General features: G+C 34.8%; 3 protein-coding genes across 3 annotated transcripts; all 3 read left to right on the forward strand.

The window, feature by feature from the left end:
- The first annotated feature begins 115 nt into the window (after positions 1 to 115).
- On the forward strand, positions 116 to 7151 carry LOC148624787 (uncharacterized). The gene is made up of 3 exons (XM_088567682.1): positions 116 to 469; positions 3025 to 3517; positions 4402 to 7151. Exons 1-3 carry the CDS (start codon positions 442 to 444, stop codon positions 4595 to 4597), a joined length of 717 nt encoding a protein of 238 aa, XP_088423808.1. The 5' UTR covers positions 116 to 441; the 3' UTR covers positions 4598 to 7151.
- Positions 7152 to 7735: 584 nt separating this feature from the next.
- Positions 7736 to 9967, forward strand: LOC148624788 (uncharacterized). Its single transcript, XM_088567683.1, has 2 exons — positions 7736 to 9144; positions 9444 to 9967. Exons 1-2 carry the CDS (start codon positions 9126 to 9128, stop codon positions 9863 to 9865), a joined length of 441 nt encoding a protein of 146 aa, XP_088423809.1. The 5' UTR covers positions 7736 to 9125; the 3' UTR covers positions 9866 to 9967.
- Positions 9968 to 16998: 7031 nt separating this feature from the next.
- On the forward strand, positions 16999 to 21647 carry LOC148624789 (lipopolysaccharide-induced tumor necrosis factor-alpha factor homolog). Its single transcript, XM_088571183.1, has 3 exons — positions 16999 to 17098; positions 18591 to 18972; positions 21423 to 21647. The coding sequence occupies exons 1-3, from the start codon at positions 17095 to 17097 to the stop codon at positions 21532 to 21534; spliced, it is 498 nt and encodes a 165-aa protein (XP_088427309.1). The 5' UTR covers positions 16999 to 17094; the 3' UTR covers positions 21535 to 21647.
- The last annotated feature ends 2850 nt before the right edge of the window (positions 21648 to 24497 follow it).

Consider the following 24497-nt stretch of genomic DNA (forward strand, 5'->3'; position numbering starts at 1 on the left):
TATCCCAATTTTTGCAATTTGAAGATTATTTGAGGCGTAACAATCGATATAAATTGATTCAGTACATGAGTACTTTGATTAACAATTATATCCTGTGTTAATCTGTATTAAATATCGGTCACGTGCTTTTAGTCTGTACATTGGTCAACCGGGACTAGCTTTGTTAACAATTCTGTGATCTAATTTATGCAAATTTTTAATCCAAAAAGTTATTAGTATATTGATCAACCGGAACTAGATTTGTTTACAATTCTGTGATCTAATTTATGAACTCCTAGGTTGACACCAACACATTTAAATACCAACAATCATTCATATTTTGTATGTTGCCATGTCTAACAACGATTTCATCGACACTTTCACTGTGATTTTGTGTAATTTACCGGGCATTTTGTAATATATTGTGTGCTTTTACAAGGGCGTGCTGAAAAAATAGAGCAAATGGCTGGATTTCCACCAGGCTATTCGGGTAAGATAATATTAATAATTAAAACAGTATTCAAGTATTTGACTGACATTGAAAATACATACACGTATCTCCATAGGTGTGTGACAGGATGGCCTACCTGTGTTGTAATAGTGAGTGAGATTTAAATAGCCAGTTAATTGACTTGGCTAAAGGATTAATTCCTTGGCCGAATCGGTTTGTCGCTAGCTTATCGCCGAGCGGTCTTCTGTTCGATCCTCGGTGGTGGAGTATAATTTTGTGAGTCAAACCATGCTCTCTTTGCAAGTGCATGCATGTTGTTAAGTGAGTAAAATATTTCATCTCGGCAGTTTCTAGCACAAGAACTTGTGTAATGGCGATGGATTATAAAATGTATAAAAATAGTTTAAACAGCATTAAACAGCTCGTGTCCTTGTGGTTTCTAGTCCATGCAGGTAGACATAGGATTGAAACAAGGTGATCATTGTTATGTTCAAATTCACTCTTGCAAAGAGTGTATGTATAAGAGTTGTGCATGTACAAATAGTAGTATGATAATGATTTTTAAAACAAATCTTTTCCCGTTCCATTTGTGAGGAAACTAGACGCATCGCTTACCTGGAATTCATTTCTAGGCCTATCAGGATTGAAAAAAAAAATACTCCAGTACTGGAAACAATTTGAGAGTCCGCTACGGTTCTAAAAATATAGACGCTAAAAACTTATAAAAAGCTAGTAATTTGAAGAACAGTTACTTCTAATTGGGCCACGAATCAGTTGATTTTTTGTAGGGCTGACCATAAGGATCACTTCATCAAATGAAAGTTTCTATCTTTTTTGGTCTAAAAAAAACCAAACAAACAAACAAACGCATCTTTTTTGCCTAGTTATAACTCTATCGGGGAGTCGTCAAACAATTTCTGTTTAAATGAAACTTTTAATTTGTAAAGCTCTTTATGGCGAAGAATCTCATTTTTTAAATATATATATAGACATAAAACCAACTTTCATCGAACTTCGCAGAGTAGTGTCATAGGAGAATAAGTTGTTAATCGATGGCGACGTCAGGTGATGACAATAAATCACATAGTCCTTTCGCCAAGGTGATCTAAAAAGGACAATACACCTTATCTGCTCATCGGTACATCTTGTACAAGTCCAGGTTACATTACTCATACCTGTAAAATACAAAAGATCCAGTTCATATGTAAAAATGTACATGCTTGTATTTATTTTGTGAACTGCAACTTATGGACGAACCATTAAATCTCATTAGGGGAAATAATAATAATCAAGGGACCCAATGTTATAGCGGTAATCAAAAGAGTGTAATCTATGGACAAAGACCAGACATGGAAAACAGACATACACAACAAAGAACATAAAGTAACTAAAATCATACATACCAAAAAACAAAAACAAATGAGCAACTCAGACTCCACTAAAAATTTGGAGTATTAACCAGGTGCACCGGACGTGTAAGCGTGCTCTGCTTTTCTAGAAACACCCGCCGAGTTGCTCATAAAAAGTCAAGTCCGGGGTAGACAGGAGAGGAAAGGGATACTATTACACGTTGAATATATCAGTTTTTATGGCGCAGATAGTTCCACCATAAACGATACACGAGTTCACCCAGAATGACGACCATAAAACTTCTGTAGTGATGACGATTTCAATCTTTTAGCGACATAACCCTGTTCCAGAAGCCTATTTGTTAGAATTCTAGCGCGAAACAAAGAGTCTGCGTAGTTTCGGCAAGCTCTGGCAAAACGTACGAGTTGTGATATAAACACTCGATACGCAAGTATTGAAGGGATGTTGCTACAGATGAATGAAAGTTGAGAATTCTGAATGAAAAGTCATCACGTTTGTCGTAAAGTTTGGTCATTAGTTTTCCTTTACCATTGATTTCTAAGTGTAGGTCAAGATATGAGACTGACTTCACAGTGTCTGAAGTATCCTTTATCTCAAGTTCTTTGGAGTAGATGCGATGTATCAAATCCCCGAAATTAGGATTGTTTAAAGATAATACATCTCTATAGCGGAAACTGAGATTAAAGGATCTAGCTAAACAATATGTTTTCTTTCGGATAAGATCAGCTATATAGCCAGCCTCATAAGAGAGAAGGAATAGATCAGCAAGTAGAGGAGCACAATTTGTTCCCATTGGAATGCCGACCGTTTGTTAAAAAAAACATGTCCACCACACTGTATAAATATGTTGTCGATTAAAAATGCCAGCTTTTTGTAAACATCTTTCTCCGTATATTTGGAAGATGAATTTGAATGATTTCTTACAAAGTATGAGGAATTTCCACTAAAGGAAGTGGTGCTATCCTTTTTATCTTGGATATTTCTTTTTACCTCTGATCATTGGTTTTTTTATAATACACATATCCTTTCAGCAGTTATAATTTTTTCCCTTGAAAACTGGAAACAAAATACTTTTTAATAACTAATATTACACTAAGTTATCAAATTATATACTGTTTGAATTTTAGTTGTTCCCCAAAATAATTGAACATACATATTTTATACTGTAACAGTAATTAGAAATGGTGCAGGCCATGAACGATCAATTTTTATGTTGTTTTCAGATCCAAATAAATATGGTACCGCTTTTAGTTTTTCACAACCGGAAGGTTCCAGCGTCCCAGGTCCTGCAAACTACAGCAACACAGCTTTTACATCTCAGCCTATGTCCGGACAGCAGCCGCCACCTTACAGTTTCAATAACCAAACAACGACTGGTCAACCAACAACCTCCTTTGGATTTAATGCTCAACCAATGCCCGGTCAACCACCTCCATCGTACGGGCAAGCTACTCAACCTATGCCTGGACAACCTCCACCTTCGTATGGTCAAGCAACACAACCAGGACAGGCACAAACGATCAATATACCAATAGACCCCAACACGGCAGCCATGATGCAGGGTATTATGACGATGGTTGACCCAAATAATCCTGCAACCAATGAAAATCCGGTGCGAATGAAATGCCCATCATGCCAACAAGAAATAACAACAAGCACGGAATACGTGACTGGATCATGTACTTATCTTGCTTGTATAATGTGTTTTTTCATGGGGTAAGATGATTGAAATGTTTTCAATAAGCCAAAATAAAAATAATATGTCTGTTTTTTTGCTACCTTATCTACTGTAAACACATTGTTGCAATCATTAATGTGACTAGAAAGTTTCCCAATTAACGCATTTTGAAAGAGTAATTAAGGATTCTATCGGAAATAAAAAGAATATGACCAGATATGGAAAACAAACACACACAACAAAGAACACAAAACAACAACAATGATACATACAGAGTAACAAAAGTATATCATGTGAGAAATTCGGACTCCATTAAAAACTGGGAGCATGGACCAGGTGCACCGGTAGGGTAAGTGTTTTTTTTTATAAACACCCACCGAATTGCTCATAAAAAGTCAAGTCCGGGGTAGACGAAAGAGAAAAGAAAACTAGAACAGTTGAACAAATCAATTTTCGTAGTGTAGATGGATACACCGTAACGATCCACGAGTTCATGACGACGAAAAATTCAAAATCTTTTGAAAAATAAGATAATGTCCTTATCTTCTTACCATATTTTATTTGCTGGTAACAGGGAACTAGTTTATTTTTTTATTTTGCCTAATTATTTTCACTTGTCTGGTAAAAACCTGTATTATACATGTACATGAATAGACGGTTAAAATAGTAAAATGAGGTAATTTGATGATGCTAACGATCACACTTAGGTGCCTTACTTTTCAATATTTACTATGGCACAGAATATAACATTTCAGGTGTGCTTTTGGTACATGTAGAGTGTACAAAGAAGAAGGGGTTCGAGCTATAAGTATTATAGTTTAAACATACAAAAATGACCGATTTGAATATTCAAGAAAGTGTATGTATATTTTTTTTCATTAGGGAACGAAAAATTAATGTGTACAGCTAACTTGTATTTCAGATGTCTACCTCTTTGTTGGTTGCCTTTTATTATGACTAGTTCCAAGGATGTAATTCACACGTGTCCAAGCTGTAAGGCAGAATGTGGACGCTTCGTTAGACAGAATCAGCGACGGACCCGAGTTGGAGGAATGGGCGTGCACCATGGCGGTCATGCAAGACTAGCAAGGCGTCGAAGACGTCGGAGGCGACGTTGAAATCTGCTATTATTCTCAACGACAATCATTATAGGCTGCGTCTTTATTACACTTCCTAATCGTCCATAAAATATGCAATCGACTCAACTATGATTTCCGATTCGATGACAAGAGTTTTTAATGATGGATTCTTTACATTTATACGAACTATGATCTGTTATGAAACTCGTTGTGCTGTTTTTATTCTATTTTATTTGTACAAGATTAGGAAGTGTCTAGACATCTTGGACTCGACCAAATCTTTTAAAGTTCATAGTTTTAATCAACATTTAAAACTAAGAGTGCATGTATTTATGAGCATCTTTAGTTAATGATGTAACCAATTAATAATTTCAAAAAGAAGACAGGAAGCAAAGGAAACTTACGAAGAAAAAGTCTAGACAAGAAGTTTGTAAAGTTGACTTCGCTGGAGTGTCGATTTAGAACTTTTTTATAAGTGGAAGAGCGATATTTGACGACTCTTATAACGTCCAAAAAGTTATGAAACTTATCAAAGCGACATTATTTTTAGAGGGTTTTTAATAGTTGGAATTAAATTCAAAAAAGTGATATCGGTCTAGTCAACTATGAGTGGCGGATAGAGTCAATATTGAGATGGTTCTCTCTAGATGGTTTTAACATCAAGATACTTTCAAAAAGTAACTGTCGATAAGTAACAGTTACTGTTAACAAGTATCTAAAGGGTTTTAATAAATCATCTGTATGGGAAAGAATCTGTATGAATACAAATGAACATATAGATACTTTCCATAGATAACTATTTTAAGTTGCTAACATTGTATGCGACTTCTTGCACTCGTATTCAGTACTTAATATTGGCATATGATTTGCATGAATATGTAGTTATACGCCACGTAATGCTGCAGACCCTCGCCGTGTTTACTGCCATAGTGTCATAGCTATAGATTCATACGAGATAAAAATTTTTCTCTTAAGTAGCATTCACGTGTATTCTACGTGTGTTTCTTGCTTGTAAGAGAACGGAAAAATTACATGAAAAGATCGGTTAGCTTTGAACATTATCCAGTTCCCGATTCAGGCACTGAATATACATTAGTACGCCCCGTTATTTATAAATATTCATTGCCAGCTGCTTAACCTGGTTCCTAAACTGGTTCCTTAACTGGTCAATATTAGATAACTACAACGTACCTTTTTAAAACGTACCACATACAAGGTCTATTTTTTAATTTACATTAAATTTTACAGGTAAATTTACATTAAGATAGACTGATCGGTTAAGCATTGAATTCATGTATTCTAATATTACCCAGGGGCGGATCCAGGACTTTAGATTTGGGGGGGGGGGGCGCACAGTAGCAATTTTAGGTTAAAGTTTTGAAGTATTCATCTAGAGTGGGTGCAATGTCGATATCTTTTGTGGTAAAATTAGCGAGAAATTAAAGTTTCAACCTAAAACAGCCTAAATCTACCCCTGACAACCTATACTTTGCTATTTTTTTTTGGGGGGGGTGTACGCCCGCCATGCCCCCGCCTGAATCCGCCCTACTACCCAGTTTCAGATTCAAAACGGCGTTCGTCACAATTGATTATATACATATATCTATATATAGCCATTGCCAGTTGTTTAACCTTGTCCCGGATGGTTGAAAGCATTCGGGTTATAACAGTTACGAAGCAGTACGCAATAATATCAAGGGAACCAAGATTTTAGCGGAAGTCATCCGATTTTAGAGTATATGGCATTTGTACCATTTCGGATGTTAAAAGTAAGCCAAAATCAGTGACAGTGAATATTTGACGATTTGCGACTTAGCAGACTTCAGTCTTTTATCTAAATAAGATGATTTTACATATTATACATATTATTTTTTCCATCTATATGATATTCAAAACCATCTAGATACTTATTAAAAGTAACTGCAATGTGGTTACTTATCGACAGTATCTAGATTAAAAAAAAACATGCTAGTTAGAACAATCTCAATTTCGGTCCATCCTCCACTCATATAAAACGAGCATTTTAAAATGTGTTACATGTAGATTTGTAAAATCTTTATTTCTATTGATTTTACGATTTTTTATTCAATAATATGACGCTTGTGTAACATCTAAGGTAACGAAGTAGAATATTTAGATATATTTTTTAAAATCTCTTCACTTTGTACCTTACTTGAAGCTTTTTCTAGACATCTTTCCACGCCTCTTGTCGCTAATTATGAAGACCGGTATATTACTTAGTATTCGTACTTCAGACTATCTGGCTTAAACTAGAAAACCCTATTCATATGACATATCGAGAAGAGTACCTGAATTTAAATAATACTGAAGACCAAATAATGAACACGTTTGAGTGAGAAGATACGAAAATATCGAACTTTGTATGGGAAGCTCTGAAAGAAGAGATTTCCTGTCAGAATTAAATCACGGGCTCAATGCCTCCAAGCCATGAATTTGATTCGCAGTTATAAATGATGTTACGAGGACTTCGTCAATTATTAGTTAATTTTACATTATATTTATCCTTTATATTGGTAATACATGTATTTTTTGTATTTCATCCGAGACGAAAATATACGTCATTTTCATTCGATGTTAACGACTTCTTACACTCGTAATTTCAATACTTTATATTCGCATATGATTTGCTTAATTATTATGTATTTAATTTACTACTCCACGTTAAGCTGCTGGTTGGTGCCGTGTTTATCCTCATAGCTTCGTAGTTCTAGCTTCATGCGAGATCAAAATGTGCCTCTTAAATGCACATGTGTTCTACGTATGCTTTTTTGCTTGTATGAGATCGGTTAGCATTGAACACTGCCCAGTTTCCGATTCAGACACAGAGGCTCGTTATAATTGATATATAGGTCATATACTTTATCAGGGCATCGATATCTATAGATAGCTATTGCCAGATTCTCATATTTCTCATATATAATGCACTCATGTTTACAGATTATCCGAACCGTAATTAACCCCGGGTTTCATGGTTGTTTTTGGTTTTTGATCCATCAGGATAAAAACACCTTATGTCACCGGTTTATGCCTGGAACTTTCCTTCTATTTCAGAACTCTACACACAATTATATTCCAAATGTAATTATATCATTCAAGATCTCTTTTATAACCAGTCAATATGTTTCTTGCAATTGTTCAGCTCAATAATATTCTATTATTTCTGCAAAATAAAATTAATATCTTGTCTTAAAATCAACAGAAGATTTGGGGGACTACTTTTTGGACTTGAAAGATGTTAAGTGATAAAAAAAGAATTTAGAGTATTTGTTTTTGCAGTTATGTGTCAAGAAAAATCAAATGTGTTAAGTATGTTCCATTTAACACATTTATCAGTAAAAAATCTTATCTTATAATTAATGTTTTATGATAAAAAAAACAGGGAGTGAAGATTTTAACCAAGTAAAATTGGCGGGGAAAATTCAAATTGATAAAAAGTGTCTTTTTATGCTCATAAGCTGAAATTGATTTTATTTGAGTATAATTCGGTGTAGGATAAATACTAAATTACATAATTTTTTAAGGTGAATGCATATTAACTTTTGGAGAGGTTTAAAACTTTGTGAAGAAGGTGACATAGAACAAAATTTGTAAATGTGAGTGAATTTTGATACTGTTGAACTATTGATCACACATCATACTAAATAAATCCGTAGTAAAGATTATCATTCAGTTTCAACATTTTGGAAAAAAATAACAGTTTAAAAAATATGGGAAATACAAATGTATGATTACTGTTTTATTTTACATCATGTAATCCTTGAATCAAAAACTGACTTTGCTTGCTTTCTTGCAACGATGGTAAAAGATTTTTGCCGTGTATATATATGCGTTTCGTTTAGTAAAGATTCGTCCGCAACTTTGTCACGAAACAATTAACAATTTATGTAGTACTATTATTGTATCCTACAATGAAAAGGAGACATAATTCGGTAAACATTTGCTTTTAATATGTTTAACATCTGTTCTTTTGTAATAATAATAATTTGGTTGAATTGGAAGACTTTGATCAGTCCGTGTGCCCTTGTAGGTACATGTTTAATTGTGTAATATTTTTTTCACAGTGGCCAGTTTTAAAAGAACAAATGTTGTGATCACTCACGCCAAATTACTTCAATCCCGCTGCATTTTTTTCGCCTGTCTCAAGTCAGGAATTATTTACCTCTGTGTGTATGGTTTCGTTTTCACTTTCAGTTTACCTTATTTTGCTGTAGACAACTATTTCACTGTATCTGTGTATGTTGTTTTGGGGCCAGCTGCAGTCTGCCATGTGGTGTGAGATTTTCCTTGTCGTTAATTGCAGACCCATGCATGGCTTTTTGCTAACGTTTTTCATACTTTGGCATACTCACCCAATCCATTCTCCTTATATCTTGAAAAAAAAGTGTTGCACTACATTAAATTTACCTGATTATTACTTGACTCCTAATTCTAGCATATTAAGTCGATAGAAAAAATGCGATTACAATCAAACCGAAAAAGGTATATAAAACGTCACAAGATGTATCCATGGCCACCTCTTTAACCAGAAACGAACTGTCAACATATTATGAGTAAGATAGCGATGAGTAAGTGCATAGTTTATGACCATTGAATAGACAATAATAATCAAGATTCAATCATATTTAAGTATTTGTTTATAAAGATAGACAAAATGGTTTGAATTAGCGATTATCTTTAAAGAATTTTTTATGGGTCACTTTACTTTGACTGAATATAGTTTTAAAATGTGAACTATATGTAGTTACATGTGCATTTACGTGTATTCCATGAAAGTACAAAATATTTTATGAAAGTTCTCTGTACTATCTATTACAACGATATGCTTTCCAAAAATATTCTATAATAACAATTGGTTTTACTTCAGAAACCTTTCAGAACCACCCAATCCGAGTAGCCGTCGAATCACCTAGAGGTCAGTCTTGCTTTGAAGGGTGTAATTACAACCATACAAACAATTCAATTCATGGGCAACAAAGGCCACCATCTTATGACGTCATGGGCCGTGGACATGCACATTTCATGGGTCAACGAAATCTTCCTGTTAATGGTCAAGGACAGAAAAGGGTCAATGGTCAAGGGCAAATGCAGTCAACACTTATTTCATTGGATCATTATGCTGCTGCCATGATGCACAATGTCCCAATGATTGTTCCGCCCACACCAGCAAGTAGTAGGGTTCCGGTTCGGTTGAACTGTCCTAGTTGTGGATATGAGATAATAACTGATACCAACTTCGTGTTTGGGTGTCAGACTTGCATTGTCTTTTTTGTGTTATTGATTACATAAGTGTGTTTCTATAGAACTAAAAGTACACGTAGATGTAAATATTTCAGGCGTATCTTTAGCGTTTGTGCTAGCTTTAAGCATATAAAATGACAACAGAATGGTGATGTACTCTGCTTTTATATTATCTCTGCTTTAAAGCGGGGGAATTCATATAGCTATCATGCTTGTTCGTCCCCAGTATCTTTCCGCATCCCCCTTGAGGCTGCTGAATGGAATTCGATGAAATTTTCACGTACACTCTTCATTAGCTGATGCCATCGTTCATCAATTTTACAAATACCATCTATGTGACTTTTTGACTATTCTGGTGGAAAAAAACATGGACTTTGTCATTTGTCGTTCATTGCGTATCTCTTGTTTCGCATTTCCATCTGAATGATTGAGTTGCGTTTTGTTCGTGTTTTAGAGAGGAAAACGATGGTACCATTTAGTAAGCATTGCTCAAGTTTTTGTTCTTGTTTCCGTTTGGTTTAAAAAAATATAATTTGAATTAACTGTACATGTTTATAAATCATTTTCAAATAGATTGTGTGAAAACTAATGCTTTCAAATCAGGAAATGGAGCATTGTGGATCAAAATATTTTACAAAGAGAATCGGGGCTACAAAACATTTGCCCTTATTTTTGTATTTCGTGTCTCAGCTACTAATACATGCAATTCGTCGAATATTCAAGGTGTCCACTACTTGCCTGGCTGCCCCTGGTAATGTCTGACTGCAAAAATGTGGACCATCGATGCCCAAGGTGCAAAACTCATTGCGGACGGTTTATAAACTATGGTGAAGTTAATTCCCACGCTCAAAGACGGACACCACAAGAAGTGCTGTCTGTTGTGATGCAGAGAACATGACTGTTGAATATATATAAAAATATTCATTAAACAATAAATATAAATGATTATATAATTATTTCCTTGTTTAATATTTTAAACTCCGAGACAAATTCTTTATTTGGTGTGGTCATGAATGTTCATATTTTATAAAACATATATGTTTATCACAAGCATAATTTGTCTCTCAAGCATCAAAAGATTACTCCCCTTTTTATTAACAACAAGTACTATCTTTAAAAAAAGATAGCCGACGCAGTAAAATTTGTTCTTTTTATAATTTTCTATATTTCATACTGGAAATAACACATGACGCGCAATTTCAATTTTCGATACAATTTTTTTCCAACGCCACTAAGTTATCAGTATTTTTCCAATCGGGAAACGTAACTGTAATAAGGTGACTTGCGTTTCTATGGAAGAGCGTCTTTAAGGTCAACAGGTAAAAAGCGGAACTGTATCGATCAAAAAAAAAAAAAAAAAAACCTAGGAAAAATATTTACTTACGACAATACTAACTAGTAACCCTTACATCATTAAGGTTGTTATAATGTGAAGAAAAGTGCGCGTGTATGCTTCTGTTTAAGCCGCGACATCATCTAAAAAAACGTAGCAGTGCGAGGTAAAGACCAGTAAAAGGTAGAATAAACCTAGTGAAACTGACTGAGTATTAAAACGGTGACATTTTTATCTCGAAATGTAGCATTTAACACGTAGTCAAGACTGATTCGCTCACCTGGAAGTATAACCATGACCACTTTAAGATAATTTCCAGCTTGTAGTTTCTTAAATTCCTTAAATGTTGTACTATTACACTTGGTTGTAATTTTACGATGGCGCTCTATGATATCGCAGTTATATTTTTTTAAAGATTTTTTTCTCAAACTACGTGATTAAAGGCACCTGATTTAAGTTGTATACTCCCTTGCAAACTACATACAAACTTTAAGATTCATTGTGCAAATATCGGGTATTGTCAATATGTGTTCATAAAGAATATATTTAAAGGTGGAGTTAAGTGTCAGTCCCTGTAAGAATCAGGCAGTAAGTGAGACATGGTATGAAAAAAAAACCCCATAATTTTGATAGTGTAATTTGACTATTTGCACCATCAGAATAAAGGCAAACAGACAAGATTTTCCATATCATGCTGGACAATACAGTTACAATTTCATTGAAATGCACGGAAAATGAACATTTCAAGGACAAATTACTGTCAAAAACCTCATTTTTCTAAGATTCTATTGAAAAATTTCTGTGCAAAGCCAATGATGCAGAGGTCAAATGGAGAAAGTATCCTTGAGTGATATTACAGTGTCAGATCGGTGGGTTTTTGACATGCATGTATCTGATTTTTCCACTTTTGTCTGATTCTTACTAATACGTGCACTAAGAATGCATGTTCTACCTAGTTTCCTGTGATATCGCCGTATTTTAGAAATTCGCTATATGAAACAGAAAATGTAGAAATAAATCAATTTACAGCACAAAGTTTAAGTCGTATCAACTCCCTAATTTTCACAAAAATATATCCATCCAACAGTATAAAAGAGACATTAAGGAAACCAAAATTTAAGCGGAAAATTCAAAAGAACGCAACCCAGGGACAAAGACCAGACGGGAAAAACAGCCACATACAACAAAGAACGTAAAATAACCAAAATGATACGTACAAAGACACAAAAATAAATAAGCAACTCCGACTCCACTAAAAACTGGAAAAAAAACAGGTGTAGTATGATTGCCAATGAGAACCAGACGGTCATCAACCAAAAACAGAGCAACGAACAATACTTCTACAGATCACCACATTGTCTTCAATAATTGGCAAAAAATCATACAATAAAGCAAGCCGTAAAAGGCCCCAAACTAAATGAAGTGAAACTATTCATAAAAGACAAAAATCGACCAAGTGCCATTCAGAAATCAAAGCTTACATGAACTAATGTGGTCGACTACATTATATATTTGAGAAAAATCGTCATTTCTCACATGGCAAAAGAATATCTTCACATAAGTCCACATGTTTTGAAGGTTTGTAAAGTACTGGACAGTTTCTAGCGATGCGGCACAACATGCCTATGAATCAGTCTTTATAAACATTTAAAAATCAGAGTCCGTAGAAATACACTGAAACTTTCACTTTTCTTAAGTGCCCATGATGATTGTATTCACAATTCTAGTACACAATGTCTTACTAGGAAAATACCCAGTGTAAAAAGTAATACTTCGTAACAATACGTTTTACATCGGGAATAAAATCTGCAGTTTTTTTGACGCACTCATTTTTGAATTCCAAAAGTCGGAGGCCGAAAATACGTTTCGGCATCAAACTGTGGCACATTCTGCACAGTCTACCGAAAAAAAAGCAATTTACATTTATTTTGTCTATATAACGCTCAATAGGGAACAACCAAAGCAAACATTTATCAGAGCATGTCCTCCGAGATAGTCCCTGCAAAGTCATGAAGACATATCTATGAAAACGTTCTTACATGACTTCGTTCGCGGGTAGATTGTTCCACACCTCACATCCAAAATAAAGCATTGGTATAGTTTTTTTTATATTGAAAATATAAAGCAATGATAAACATATGTCGAGTAATCAAAGTACTGAAGTACTGAGTCAATGACGGCCTTCATGGTTTGCTCGGTTCACATTTTAAATCATAAATATGGATTGTATAACATTTAAATAGTGAAAGTAATATTTAAACCTCAGTTTTGAAGGAGATGGGATGTACAGTTTTACCCTTGTTCGTGTTTCTTCTTTATTTTTGACTTAATAGTTTGAAAGTTAAAATTTTCGTCGCACTTTTCTAAGCATCTACTCATCACAGCGGCTTTGAATTTTAATATGTTCTTTCTGTAGTTATGCCATATAGTGGGATCTATTTCCTGTCTACCGATGACTTTGCTTACTTTAACATAATATTTTGCAAGTTGAAATTTTCGTCGAATTTTCTCAGCAACTACTCATCACAGTGGCTTGAAGTTTTAGCACATTATATTCGTACTTAGGTATGCTATATGGAAGGATGTGTTAATGTTAAAATCGACAACAACTTCCTGTTAATTGAGAATTTTATTTTTGACTTCATATTTTGAAAATTGGCATTTTTGTCGCGCTTTTCTCGGCATCTACTCATCACATTGGCTTGAAATTGTAACACATTTTTTCCCGTAGTTATGCTTTATACTGGGATTTATTTTTGAAAAATTTTGACATCAACTTCCTGTTTACCCAGGGGTTTGCTTTTTTCTTTTGACTATACTGTAGGATCCATTTTGAACAAATAAATCTCGACAACGACTTCCTGTTTACATAAGATTTTGTTTATTTTCCTTATATCGTGGTTGAAAGCGGGGGTATCACTAATGAGTCATCACTCACAGATTTCTTGTTGAATTTTTACTCTGTTAGACACAAAGCTTTTTTCAAAAGATGGTTAAAAACCGAGCAGTCGTGACACCTAGACAAAACAAGTGGGAGAAAAATACCCATAACTTTTTCAACTTTTCAGACACATAGATTTGATAATACACATTTAAAAATATACATGTTAAATCAATATCCTATGTTTTTTTTCTGTTTCATCAATTTCACTACGAAGCATTTGCTTCTGCTTAGGATTGAACCAAATTTTATTACATGTATGTCTAAAAGGCTTTAAAATTAGGGTTATCCCAAAGTCATACAAGTGCACTGTAGGCTTTTTCTGTTGAAACCAGTCAAAGCATGTAAATTTGCCTTTTTGATGTCTAATTACCATTAATATGAATGAAATGACCATAAAATCAGGCAAGACACAGCAGCTCAACCAGTAGTAGGACATACATTTATATTCTGAGTTCTATCCGATTACCCAAAGGGCGGATCCTGTCACCTACACAGTACTAAATATAATTACTAACATAATACCAACAGGGAGCAAACGAGTGAGTCCTGAGAGACTCAAAAGGGTATTCAAACAGCTTGTATCTTTCAGTACTTTTGGATTCCATATACTCGATGGCTAAATCAGAGAATTAGCAAGTCCAATTCTAATTAACTGCATTGGTGTAAAATATTCTAAATGAACACAAACTGAAGATTTTTGATGAATAAAATCTTTACCACTAAGACAAAAAGAACTAATATGTTACACATGTTTCAACGGGTGTTATTAAATGTGTTAAGATAACAAGTGATAATAGGAATATAATTATTGAAACTGATCGATCTCGTTACAATGATTTTGAGACTGTTTAGAAGTAACAGTATATAAAAAGAGCTTTGTGCAGCATGTTCGTTGGTACATATGTATGACATACAATATCAATACTTTTGATGTTGTTCAAACCTTCTTTAGTTAGTAACATGACTATAATTATGTTGTAAGTAGCAAACAAGCGGCTCCCGGGAGCCTGAATTGCTCACCTTGTTAAAGTTTGTCTTTCAAGGGTAATAAATTTAACGAAGAGATGTCCAACAATTTTGACTCAAGAAGACTTTGGTAGGATTTATCATCTGGATCATTTTAGCAAATGAAAGTTTCTTTCTATCTATTATAGGTTTCAAGATATTTTCTGAAAAAAAAAATCATCTTTCAGGGGCAATAACTCTTACAAGGAGTCGCCTGACAACTTCGATCCTGAAGACTTTTGAAGGCCTTATAATAAGGATAATTTCAGCAATTGAAAGAGTTTGGTTAAACCTACGGTTTATGCGATATGCGAAAAACTACTGTCTGACCCCTATGTTTTGTTTTTAGTAACCCCGTGCAGGCCCGGGTGTTAAAAGAATAGGCCTGCAGCAGCGATAAGCTTGTCGTAAAAGGCGACTAAATAGAGCAACTGGGATGTGTGCCCCAGGTGGTGGAATGGGGTACCCTGGCGTGTTACATGCTGGGGTTGTCAGGCTATAATACGGAAAACCTGACCGCAAACCATAGTGGTGCACCGTGTTGGGAAAGATTTCACGTTCCTCGCACGTTAAAGAACCCTACTGTGGTATTCTCCCGGAGTAGGAACCATAGGGCTCCGCCACAGGAGGCTAAATTGCCGACCCTATCCACCTCTACCTATTTCCAGTGGCAATCAAAATTTGTCGACCCCATTGTCCTTGTGTCCCATCCCTTTTTCATTTCATCATCATTTCATGTTCATTTTATCATCAATGTCATGTTCATCGTCTGAATACAGCTGAAATATTGTTGCTCGGACGTTAAAACCCCAACAAACAAACAAACTATTTTTAGTAATGGGGGCCATGTTTTTTGATGGATCAAAAATCCCCACATCACTTCTATACAGGATACCCCAAGGAACATTCATACTAAGTTTGGTTTCAATTGGTCAACTAGTGTCAGAGGAGAAGATTTTTGAAAGAAATAACATTAAAAATAGCAAAAATCGTTGAAAAGGGGCAATAACTCACATGGCGAAAAGGATTAAAACTAATATTTAACCAGAGATAGATCTTTTTATGCTTAACACTTTTACCCAATGTCAGAATTTAGTTAAACCTAATGGTTTTGGAGATATATGTGAAAAACTAATGTCTGACCCCTATGTTCTATTTTTAGTAACGGCAGCCATGTTTTTCCAAAGAATCAAAAATCCCAACATCAGTTCTATGCAGGATACCCCAAGAAACATTTATGCCAAGTTTGGTTCTAATCAGTCAAGTAGTTTCAGAGGAGAAGAGTTTGTATAATTGTTAACGACAACGACGGACGACAACGACGGACGACGACGACAGACGACGACGACGGACGCCAAGTGATGGCAATAGCTCACTTGCCTTTGGCTTTGAGAAGTTGCGTCTTTTCTGTTTGTTTTTATTTAATTGCCCAAATGCAATTCTCTCTTACATAACTATATTGAAACTAATATTTCTCTCACGTAAAATGGAACAAGTAAAAAAGCAATCAAGGGAACCAAGGTTATAGCGGTAATCAAAAGAATGCAATCCAGGGACAAAGACCAGACATGGAAAACAGACATACACAGCAAAGAACATAAAGTAACTAAAATCATACATACAAAGTAACAAAAGCAAATGAGCAACTCGGACTCCACTAAAAACTGGGAGCATGGACCAGGTGCACTGGTAGGGCAAGCGTCCTATGCTTAACACCCGCCGAGTTGCTCATAAGAGTCAAGTCCGGGGTAGACAAACGAGGAAAGGAAAACTATGAACCGTTGAATAAATCAGTTTTCATGGTGCAGATGGATACACCATAACGATCCACGAGTTCATGATGACGACCATAAAACTTCTGTAGTGATGACTTCAATCTTGTAGCAACATAACCCATAAATAGGCTTGACGTTCGCAAATTACTAGTTACGTCACAAGACGTTGTCATACCTATTGACTTCGAGCAGAGATCTCAAAGATATTTATCGACGTAAAATGAGTAAGTATTAAATATGTCACTTGAATAACAAGAAAATATTACATATTTCTGGACATTTTCACCGAATTCCCCAAAACATTTCATAATTTCTAGATTCCTCCGTTTTTTCCCAATTCCATGGTATCAATTTTGACGACTTGAAGTGATCGAAGTTTACATATTCGGTTAGGATTTTCGACATGTTTGTGAAAAAGCGGTCCTTAATGAAAATCTTTTTATCAATAGTTCCTAGTTCCTAAACCTTTAACACACTTTTCATTCCTCTAACGGACATTCATCCGTATGTAAATAAATGAATAAAACGCTCCGCATCGCGCAGCTTGTTCGATAAAACAGCAGAGATAGTCTAGAACATTCAAACTCGATATAGCTCTAAATTAGCATTCTTTTCAGGTAACGAACGATATTAAAGAACTTTTAATTTGCAATTACATGTCGACAACAGAAACATTTGAAGAAAACTTTTACTTCTGGCCCGTTTTGGTCCCTATTTTTTTAAACGCTATATGTAGATCCATAACCCTTTAAATCCAACAATACCTTCCACTCGTCATACGAAACCTTCAAGTTATTTAATAGCGTTACATAAGGAAAATGTTCCTGGCCCCTGAACTGATGACCCTGAAAATCAATCGTAGGCTTCATTTTGTTGTATGGTACCCTGTGGTATATTACCGAGATCCATAAAATTATTGTTTGGATATCATGCTTGTTTTCGGTACCTTTCGGACCGTTGATTTCTGCGCGGTTCAACTGACAACACTCGAAATCAATATCAATCTTCCATTTGTAGTGTGACACCTGGGTCGTATAATTATATGATATCGTCGTTGTCATTATCGGCAGACAAAAATTGTGCATAAGGTACCATTCTACAAATAGAAAGGCTCGTGGTTTATTTTAAGGGTTATGGTACATGTATGAACCGCTATTGAATTAGGGACCAAGAAAAATCAGAAACAAACATTTTTATGTCAAAACAGTAACTGGGAAAAAAGTGTATAAATCTTAGTAAAATTTTACAAAGATTTTAAAAACGTTGATATTCTGGGCTGTCTATAAGACTTCCCGTAATTATTGAGTGTATTATCGATCTTTTCAGGAAAGGGATAGTGATAGCATTAGTACTTACAAAAAAGTTTCTGAACGCAGATTATTTTTTACCAATTTCGAAAACGCATTCGTTTCAGAAATAGCGAAATGTAGGGTAACAAATATTTGTTGAAATAATTCCCGTCATCTTTTTTTCCGACGCTGTTGGTATAGTTTCACTTTTTACACTTTAACCTTAAAGAAGCTCTTATATGGAAACTCAAGTCACCTGATCGCAATTATGTTTCCCTATTGGCCAAATACTGATACCTTAGTGGCATTCGAAAAAATGGTATCGAAAACTGTGTGACATATGTTGATGTAGAAAATTATAGGTAAGAAGAACAAAGCCTTACTGCGTCGGCTATCTTTTTTAAAGATAGTACTTGTTTTATTATAGATCCAGCTGAAAACATCCGAAACACTGTGACGAACCAGCCTCATGCTCAGCCAACCCTTCAAACTCAAACTGGCACCCAAGAAGGCAGCGATTTTGTAGTACAGCCTGTTTATGAACAACCACCTTCATATAATCAAGTCATGAGTCAAGGTCAAACTCAGGCCTTAGGTCAAGGTCAGGCCAATATGCAGCCAATGCCATTGAATCCTCGCTCAGACCCATTGGTGCATGATATTAACCTTATTTTTGAACCCAACACTCCTGATGGCAGCAGATACCCTATTCGGATGCAATGTCCCTATTGTGAAGTAGAAATTATAACTTCAACAGACTTTGCAATTGGGTGTAACTCTTGCATCAGTTTTCTAGCCTGCTTGATAGTGTAAGTTTTTTTTTATATTCCCACTATCAGAGTGCGTGTGTGAGTGGGGGGAGGAATAATAGCATTGAATTGAGTGAAACTTTCATAAAATCTTTATTACACTTTCTTGTTGCGCAGTTATTTTAGATTTTGATCCAAATCAACTTGGGGGGTAACATGGACTTTTTCGTTTGTGAACGTGGTGACATGAAGGGCCCATCCTAAATGGAAATGAGTGAAACTTTCACTGAATCCTTATTGTATGTTCCCATTGTGAATCAAGCTGATATTTTTTTTATGTTTTTGCTGTGTTATAGATCGTCACCATCACATCCCCCTCCCCAAACTATTTTTCTCTCCAGTTTACTTTTAGTTACACTCATTACAGTAATGTAAAGTTCATATATTATTAAAGCATGCTCTCTTATTCTATATGTATTCTATATATGTATATTGTATTTAGGAAAGGACCAAATAAGTATGACTTATTTTTGTCCAATTTTGTCCATTTTATTTTTGAGCAAATAAAATATTTTTGAACTGAGAAACGTTCCCATTGTGCATCTCCTATTTTATTAATTGATTCGAACCATTTAGGGGGTTTCACATTGCAAAACATGGACTGTCATTTGTGAATATTGAGACATTGGGGACCCATCTCTTATCCGCTACTCCTTTACCACCGAATAGAATTGAATAAAACTTTCCAAGAATCCTTATTTAATGTACAAATTGTGCACCTCATGTTTTAGATTTTGATCCCATCAATTTGGGGGTTTCACATATCAAAACATGCATTACTGACTTTCTCATGTGTGCATATGGGGACAAGTAGGGACCCACCTCTTATCCGCGATTCCTCCTATACCACTGCAGGGAAAAGAATGCAAAATATTTAATACATATTCACTTTGTGCACTTCCTCTTTCAGATTTTGATCCAGATCAATATGGATCTCAAAATGTGCATGTTGTCAAATGGGAAAGTAGGGGCATCAAGTTAGTGAGCATTGCACAAATGTTTTCTTGTTTTATATTTGGTTTAAGGAAAGAAATCAAAGGTTCCTGATTTCCCAGATTTTTTTACATGTTCCATTTCTTATTTCATGGTCAAATCGGCTACGAACGAAATTTGAGCTTTATATTACGGGCGATCTACTTTAATTTAGCACTTGAGTTCAAAAGCCTATCTTAACATATAAATTAATAGAAACCTGAAGGGAAGCTTAGCTGTCTTGTAAAAATACGTAAAGAAAATCTGACTCGTGATACAAAAATATTATAGCAATTGCAGGTTCTAAATCAAATATTGTAAGGGAAATATGGTCTAAAAGCGCATTATTTGAAAAAAAAACATGGATTATCAACTGCCCTTAATATATCTAATCGTAAAGGATACGATTTTCAAAGCATTGTCTATTCTTTGAACCTTGTTTTCACAAACAAAAATCAACAACAGATATTCGACCCCTATTTTCATCCCTACGTCAAAACGTCATTTATAGTATTGCACTAGATAAAATCTTACCTATTTAGCTCCACTGAAATTGTAGTGACCGATTATTTCTAATGCTGGTAATTTTGATGGTATTGTAATTCGGTAATATGTTACGAGTTCGCTTTCAGTTACAGCGAGCGTTCAGAGGCTCGAGAAATTTATGTTATTTATATATATACGTTGTAGGAAGCATTTCTACTCAACAATACAGCCCATATGATTGGATAGCTCATTTTGTTTATATGCTGTATGTTGAGGTACTTCATGAAGAGAATTAAATGTATTACTGAGTCAGTTTTATTGTGTGTTTATTTGTTGTTCAGTTCATTTTCGATCTTGTATCAAAATAGGATGGTTAAAGCCTTATATAACTAGTTAAGCCCTACCGCAGACATGCTCCTGTCCACGATAAGACGTTGGTCTTAATATGTCTTCGTTTCAATAATTGATTGTTTTTTTTTTTGGTTTATTTTGAAGAAGCGTCATCGTTCTGTTACCGTGGATTTTATTACATTTAATGCCTTTTAGAGCTTACTTCCAGCTGACTTCACACAGATTTTTTAGTATCTCGTCAAGTATTTACTATTTTTCATATTAAAGGTTATACGATGGTGCATTAGTCGTGTTTCAACAAATTTGTTCCCTCTTCTAGTGATCTGACGTAGTATAGAAAAGGTGATTTGTAATGAAACCTTATCATATCAATTGTTCTATATACTGTACATGTTAATGATTTTGATCTGTTGATTCAAGTTGTTTTACTGGGCAAGAAATGTTGACATTAAAAAAAGGTTATATTGTTATATGTTAGGCCGGTCCTGTAATATGTAGGGTTTTATTTTATAAATTGACATATTTACATGTATGTCCAGCCAAAGGTTTGTCTGAAAATTATTAGAATCATATTATATATCAAGTAATAGCTACAAGTACCTGAACTTAGTTATATTATATTTTTTAATATATATTTACAGGTGTCCTCCACTTGCTTGGATGCCATTGGTGATGAACGATTGCAAAGATGTGACACATACATGTCCAAACTGTAAAAGAAGTTTAGGACGATATGACCTGTGTGCTCGATAAATTCTGATTTTCCAAAAAGAGCGAACAAGCCTAAGAGATAAAAACAGTTCAGTTTATTAGATTTTGCTTAAACAACCCTAAAGATTATAGAAGAATAAATTCATACTTTGTTACCATTTTTTAAGTTATTAACGAACAACGAATATCTTTTCAAGATGCATTACTACAGCAATCTAATTATAATTTTCAATTTTGTGAATGCATGTAAGGTCTAATAACAATCCATTCTACTTTTTGTTTAAATGACCTTTTCAGAATTCTCGGATTCTCACATTTTAATTTAGATAATGCATTATATCGACAAAAATATCGGAGCATCAAAATATATGGACGACTTAGAGACATCAAAATCCAAGTACAAAGCCAAGACGTGAAAACATGAAACAGAGACGGCCGAACTATAATATGTACAAAATAAAATACAATAAAAATCTGAAGATAAGGACACACAAAACACTAAAGCATTTACAAAATGAAATTCTAAAAAAGCTAAGGATATCAGGTGCTCCGGAAGGGTAAGCACAAAAGCAAGTGAGTATAATAGTCAATTAAATTGTAATGACGACCTCTGACTTAGAAAACTTATTTGATAGTATTATCGTTTAACAAAGAAACAGGTACGATAGTCACGGATCAGCTATGATAGAGTAAGGGAACCAAGATTCTAGCCGAAATCAAAAGAATGTTATACAGGTACAAAGACTAGACATAGAAAAGAGACAAACACAACAAAGAACACAAAATAACCAAAATAATACATACAAAGTAACAAAAATAAGTGAGCAATTCGTACTCCACTAAAAATTGGGAGCATGGACCGGGTGCACCGGTCCTCTGCCGAGATGCACATAAAAATTCAAGTCCAGGATAGACGGGAAAGGAGAGGGAAACTATGACACGTTGAACAAATCAGTTTTCGTGGTGCAAATGGATACACCGTAACGATCATGAGTTCATGATGACGACCTTAAATTAAAGTTCTTTAGTGATGACTTCAATCTTGAAGCAATATAACCCTGTTCCAGAAGCCTACTTGCAACAAGTCTAATGCGATACAAAAAGTCTGCGTATTTAAGGCAAGATCTGGCATAACGTTACAGTTGTGATATGAAAACTCCACACGCAGGTGCTGAAGGGATGTTGCCACAGATAAAAGGAAAGTTGACAAAAAAAGATAGCACATATTAATGGTTTTCCAGTATCTCTTCTTTGGTGAGTGTGGTGGCAGTATAGGTCTTATCACTGCTATTATTTTCTACGTCTACATCTGATAATAAACGTTGAATGTAATACGATTTGCAGACTAAAACAATGTTTTGAGCTTTGTCTGCTGGTACAACAGCACATTTGTCATACGTAAAGCTCGCGGTACTTGGGACCTTTAGAAAGGACCTTACGGAGAGATTCGTTTGGATGATGTTTAAATCTTCCATAATGACGTGACCGAAAGGCCCATACCGAGTATTTGAAAGGAGAGTTTTGCAAGAACAATCAAGAGGTTTAGCCATGAAGTCCTCAATCTCGAGGTTCTGCAATAGCCTTTTATAATTGAAAAGTTTGGGTGCAATAGGTGGAGTATAGGAATACGAAATAATCGATATTGATTTGTCTTTGAAATACGGGAGAATTTTGTTCGTGACGTTTTAGTGATGGGGGATGTTAGACAAATCAACTGCATCTAATCATAAACCTTTTAGACAAACGGTAGTGGAAGAAATGATCGTTTTTTTTCTCATCTTGACCCTTCACACAAACTGATTAAAAGAGTCTGTGGAAACCAATTCACAAGTCTGTATAACGATGAGGTAGTTTCAGAAATTCTTCAGGAGTGTCAATACTTGTTTTAGGAGTGTAATAAAGTGAGAGGTACAGAATACAATTTAGTTCGAATGTAATGAAGTCCAAAAAGGTTTTTGTATGAAAGGAAGAAGACATGTATGGAGACCTCATGCATCTTAGGTGATGCATAATGGCGATGGCCAGGACTACTTATCCGTCCAGGATTTTTGTCAAATAAGTTCATCACATTTATCTTATTGTCATATTGGCTTAAAAGGTTTTCTGTACTTTAGATGTTGTCATTGCACCCATAAGGTATTGCAGTACCAAGTCTGAGTATCCAGTTTCCTCTCTTTCTCAACGATAGCTTTTACTTAGGAGCTAGGACTTTTCGTTAAATGGTATTTTTTTTTCAAGAATACGAACTTTCATAGAGATGATTGGATGATTGAATGATCCTGTTGATTAAAATATTGGTATCTATTCCGAATATATGCAATTTATCGAGAAACAATTGAGTTGTCTTTCTTCGCCCGCTTTCTCGCGTAAGTTACAAGACACAGAAGTTGCGGGGAAAAAATTAATAATAAGTCGTACGTAATTATGTATATACATGTCTGATTAGGTACTCCTGAATGAACATGAATGCAGAAAACAGAAAGATCAGTCGATAGCAATCATCATAACGAACCAAAAATATTGGTCTTTCGATCCAACGTGTATTCAATGTTTCATTGAAATAGTTCAAAACGAAATCAAACAAGCAATCGAACAAAAACAAGCACATGTTTTAAGTATGGTATGAGTTTTGACTGTGCAAATTGTCATTTGTCTGTGTATGTCAATTATTTATCATTGTTAGACCGTCTCTATGTATGTATAACTGTAACACAATATATCGTTCAGAAAATTAGACAGAATCTTTTACGATTTTAATACTAAAATATCTTTTTATATGTACAGTGTTAAGGTAAAAAAGTCAAATGTGAGTTTCGACCGGGCAAGTTTGCTAAATCTCCATTATTCACACTGATGAATTAATATTTTGTATGATCTTTTATTGGTCAGTGTAAATTTTATATTGAAAATCATTTTACAGAAAATAATATCTTCAGGAGAAAAGAGTAAACTGATTTTTTTACTCGAGCATGCCCTGGTTTTACCAAATTGTTCATCCTGTATTT

This window comes from Perna viridis, chromosome 2 (genome assembly GCF_037379345.1).
Source record: "Perna viridis isolate PV_CMFRI_1.1 ecotype Kerala chromosome 2, ASM3737934v1, whole genome shotgun sequence".
Classification (NCBI taxonomy): Eukaryota; Metazoa; Mollusca; class Bivalvia; order Mytilida; family Mytilidae; genus Perna; species Perna viridis.